General features: G+C 47.6%; 1 protein-coding gene across 1 annotated transcript in view; it reads left to right on the top strand.

Moving 5' to 3' along the window:
• The window catches only part of CUNH16orf46 (chromosome unknown C16orf46 homolog), a 6,834-nt gene extending 4,282 nt beyond the window's left edge, over positions 1-2,552 (top strand). Inside the window, exon 3 of the mRNA XM_017541857.2 lies at positions 810-2,552. Within this exon, the coding sequence (XP_017397346.1) occupies positions 810-1,784 (975 nt within the window). The 3' untranslated portion in view covers positions 1,785-2,552. The remainder of the gene's footprint in view (positions 1-809) is intronic.
• The last annotated feature ends 1,118 nt before the right edge of the window (positions 2,553-3,670 follow it).

Genomic DNA, 3,670 nt, shown 5'->3' with positions numbered 1-3,670 from the left:
TTTTTTTTTTTTAATTTTTGTTTTGTTTTGTTTTGTTTTGAAACAGAGTGTCTCTCTATTGCCAGGCTGGAGTGCAGGAATGCAGTGGTGCAGTCTTGGTGCGCTGTAACCTCCACCTCCCGGGTTCAAGCCATTCCCCAGCCTCAGCCTCCTGAGTAGCTGGGATTACAGGCACCCACCACCACGCCCAGCTAATTTTTGTATTTTTAGTAGAGATGGGGTTTCACCATGTTGGTCAGGCCCGTCTTGAACTCCAGACCTTGTGATCCACCTGCTTTGGCCTCCCAAAGTGCTGAGATTACAGGCGTGAGCCACCGCACCCGGCCAGGAATTATTTTTTTTCTAAGGTGAATGAACGTTAAGAAAATTACTGGTGGAGGAAAGGGTAGTAAAAAAAAATAAATAAAAATGGCCCGGGTGCAGTGGCTAATGCTTGTAACCCCAGCACTTTGGGAGGCTTAGGCGGGTGGGTCATGAGGTCAGGAGACTGAGACAATCCTGGTTAACATGGTGAAACCCCGTCTCTACTAAAAATATAAAAAATTAGCTGGGGTGGCGGCATGTGCCTGTAATCCCAGCTACTTGGGAGGCTGAAGCAGGAGAATCGCTTGAACCTGGGAGGTGGAGGTTGCAGTGAGCTGAGATCGCACCACTCCACTCCAGCCTGCATGATAGATCAAGACTTTGTCTCAAATGAATGAATGAATATTATTTCACATAAGACTGCCCAAATGGGAATGGGGCCAGTATTGGATCAAGGACAGTTTGGGTCCCTCCGCTGGAGGAGTAACATGCTACTTTATTTGCAGGTCCAGGGCTGGGGAAGAGTATCTCCAGCTGCCTGCATCTGGCCGAGAAAGAAACCAAAAAAGGCGAGGGTAGGGGAAGATGCCTGCAGCGACTGCTTAGTGTGTGTTAACCTCTCCCACGGGAGCCTCGAGACCAAGCCTCCTACTGAGGGGGGCCCAGAGAAGGATCAGAGCAGCCCCTCTCAGACTCAGGCAGCCCCCCAGGGCCCTAACACTGCTTCCAGGGAGATTAGCAACATCTGCTTTCCCACCGACTTTCAAGCAGAAAAAAAAAGTCTGCAAATCAAGGAGTTTATTTGGTGCACCAAAGATTGGGCCATCTCCGACACTAATAGGGGCAAGGCCCTTGGGAACCCCAGTGGAGGCACCAACAGAGGGCTGTCAGTCCCAGGCCCCGTGACGTCCAAGGCCCTCCTGGTTCTGCCTCCCCTGAAGTCTTCACTTTCAAATGGCTTGGATGTTCCGGGTAAGAAGAATAAGAACTGTTTCTTACCGTCGGAAGAGAAAGTGCTGAGTGTGGAAAAGGATGGGTGTGTGTCTTGTGCATATGGCTTCAAAACTGCAGATGGGAAAGGTGAAAAGAGACCCAGTGAGCTGGCCAAACACCCCACAGTCAGCGACATGCCATCCTTCCCTTCCCAAGCAGCCAGGACATCACTGGCTCATCCGGAGCAGTGCTGCCTGCACTGGTCCCTCCTGTCTGAGAAAAACCTGCTGTGCCCTCCAGACCCCAGCAACGTTCGCTATCTTGCTGCCTTGCAGTTTCTGCAGAAACAGGGAGTGCAAAACCACAAATCCAAATTCATAGCCAAGGAGCCAAGACCTCGCGTGATCTCCCCAAAGCACGTTCTCCCAAAGGCCAAGCAGGAAAACAGGCCCCAAATGCTAGAGACCAAAGTTTTCTCAAGACCCCTCTTGCCGTCCCTCACAGTGAGCAGAGTTGTCATTCCCATCTCCACCCACAGGATCCTCTGAGCGGTCACGGTAGAACCCCTGGGAGTAAGCACTGCTTGAGATGCAGTCATCCTTTCTCTTTCTTCTCTCTCATCCCCTGCCCCCCACACTCTTTCTCTCCTCCTCCTCAGTCTGTCTTTCTTATTCTTTTCTTCCCCTTCTTTATTTCATCCATTTTTTTTGGTAGTAGAACCAAAGAAAATTGAACCTCAGTGGATGGGTTTGGATTTATTTTCTAAAACACTATAATGTGTTACCTGCTTCTGTTACTTAGCCATTCACAAAATGCTGATTGGTCATGCCAGCCCTGGTCTCTGCCTGCCTCGTGTCCACTCCGAGGAGAAGCCACATAGAAGGTGGGGAATCCAAAGGGCCTCCCTCCTTCCATGCTGGCCCCAGGCCACCCCAGAGCTATCTAGCAGGTGCTCTTTCTGCACCACCCCCATACCTCAATCTAAGAACACTGGGCTAGTTTAGACCAAACTTCCTGTTGATCTTGAAGGAGGCAGGTATCTGTCTGCTGCCTCGTCTGCTCTTGCAACGATCTGAAGAACTGCTTTAATAGAAATCTCCAGCCTGTCCAGGATGTCCAAGGCATCACAGACCCTGTGTGTCCAGGGTGTCACGCCCTCAGATTGTTTCCATGGATATACACTGTCCATCACCTCCTTTGTGTTCAGGATGCTATATCCTCAGATTGCACCCTCATGTTAATCTCTGTCTGGAAATTTTAGCCACAGTGCTACAAAACCCAGCCTGGGAAGCAGGTTAAGAATAATTACTTTATGGGAAAAAAAATAAAAAGATCACTGTGATTATCACCCCATATGCCTCCTCTGGCCTTACTTTGCATCTAATATTTGGAAACCCTCAACCTCAGGCACTAATGGAAAGGGGCTGTTACTTTCTCCCTCTGTCCTTCCTATACTCTCATTTTACCCCAACTCTTATTCCCGCAGTTGTAGCTAAGTTAAATGACATTTGTAAATGAGTTATATTTTAAATGCCGAGTGATGTTGCTTTGTAGACACATGCTCCGATGAACTGTTTTGTGATATGAGTAATCATTAAGCTGCTTTGTAATTATGTAGTTTGAATTTGCTTAAGGTAAGTTGGACTTGAACTCTTGGTTCAAGTTGGATTTTCCTGTCTCCTAAATGGTGGAGTAGACAGAATATATGACTGTATGCGTAAATATCTTTTTCCATATTGGTCTTTGTAATGTCTTGTCTGTTTGCCTAGGGTTTTTTTGTTTGTTTGTTTGTTTGTTTGTTTTTTGAGACGGAGCCTCACTCTGTTACCCAGGCTGGAGTTCAGTGGCATGATCTTGGCTCAGTGTAACGTCCACCTCCTGGGTTCAAGCGATTCTCATGCTCCAGCCTCTCAAGTAGCTGATACTACACGTGCCCGCTACCACACCCAACTCATTTTTGTATTATTAGTAGAGACTGGGTTTCACCATGTTGGCCAGGCTGGTCTTGAACTCCTAACGTCAGGTGATCTTCCCGCCTCGGCCTCCTAAAGTGCTGGGATTACAGGTGTGAGCTACTGTACCCGGCCTTAGTCTGTTATCCTAATTTTTTTGTTTTGTTTTGTTGGTTTGTTTTTAAGATAAAAACACCAGAAATGTTGGATGAGTATAATACCACAGTCATTAGAACGTATATTTGCCTACTGACATTGGTTACTTCTTACAGTCTAGTAGCAGTTATTAGGGTTTTCCTCTGCTTCCCTGAATAAAGAAACCATCTGGATTCTGTCTCTGGGAGGAAACCGAGTCTCCCTCTGTTTCTGGACAGTGAGGTGTTGGGCCCGGTACTGTTTGAGGACTTCCAGCTCTGCAGCCTGTCCACCTAAGTCAGTGGTTTTTCAGGCCCTTTTAAGCAGCAGAATAATGAATAAGCTCA

The sequence above is a fragment of the Cebus imitator genome, unplaced genomic scaffold (assembly GCF_001604975.1).
Source record: "Cebus imitator isolate Cc_AM_T3 unplaced genomic scaffold, Cebus_imitator-1.0 Scaffold137, whole genome shotgun sequence".
Taxonomy (NCBI): Eukaryota; Metazoa; Chordata; class Mammalia; order Primates; family Cebidae; genus Cebus; species Cebus imitator.
Note: the sequence above shows the minus strand (reverse complement) of the source record. Positions and strands in the feature narration are given on the sequence as shown.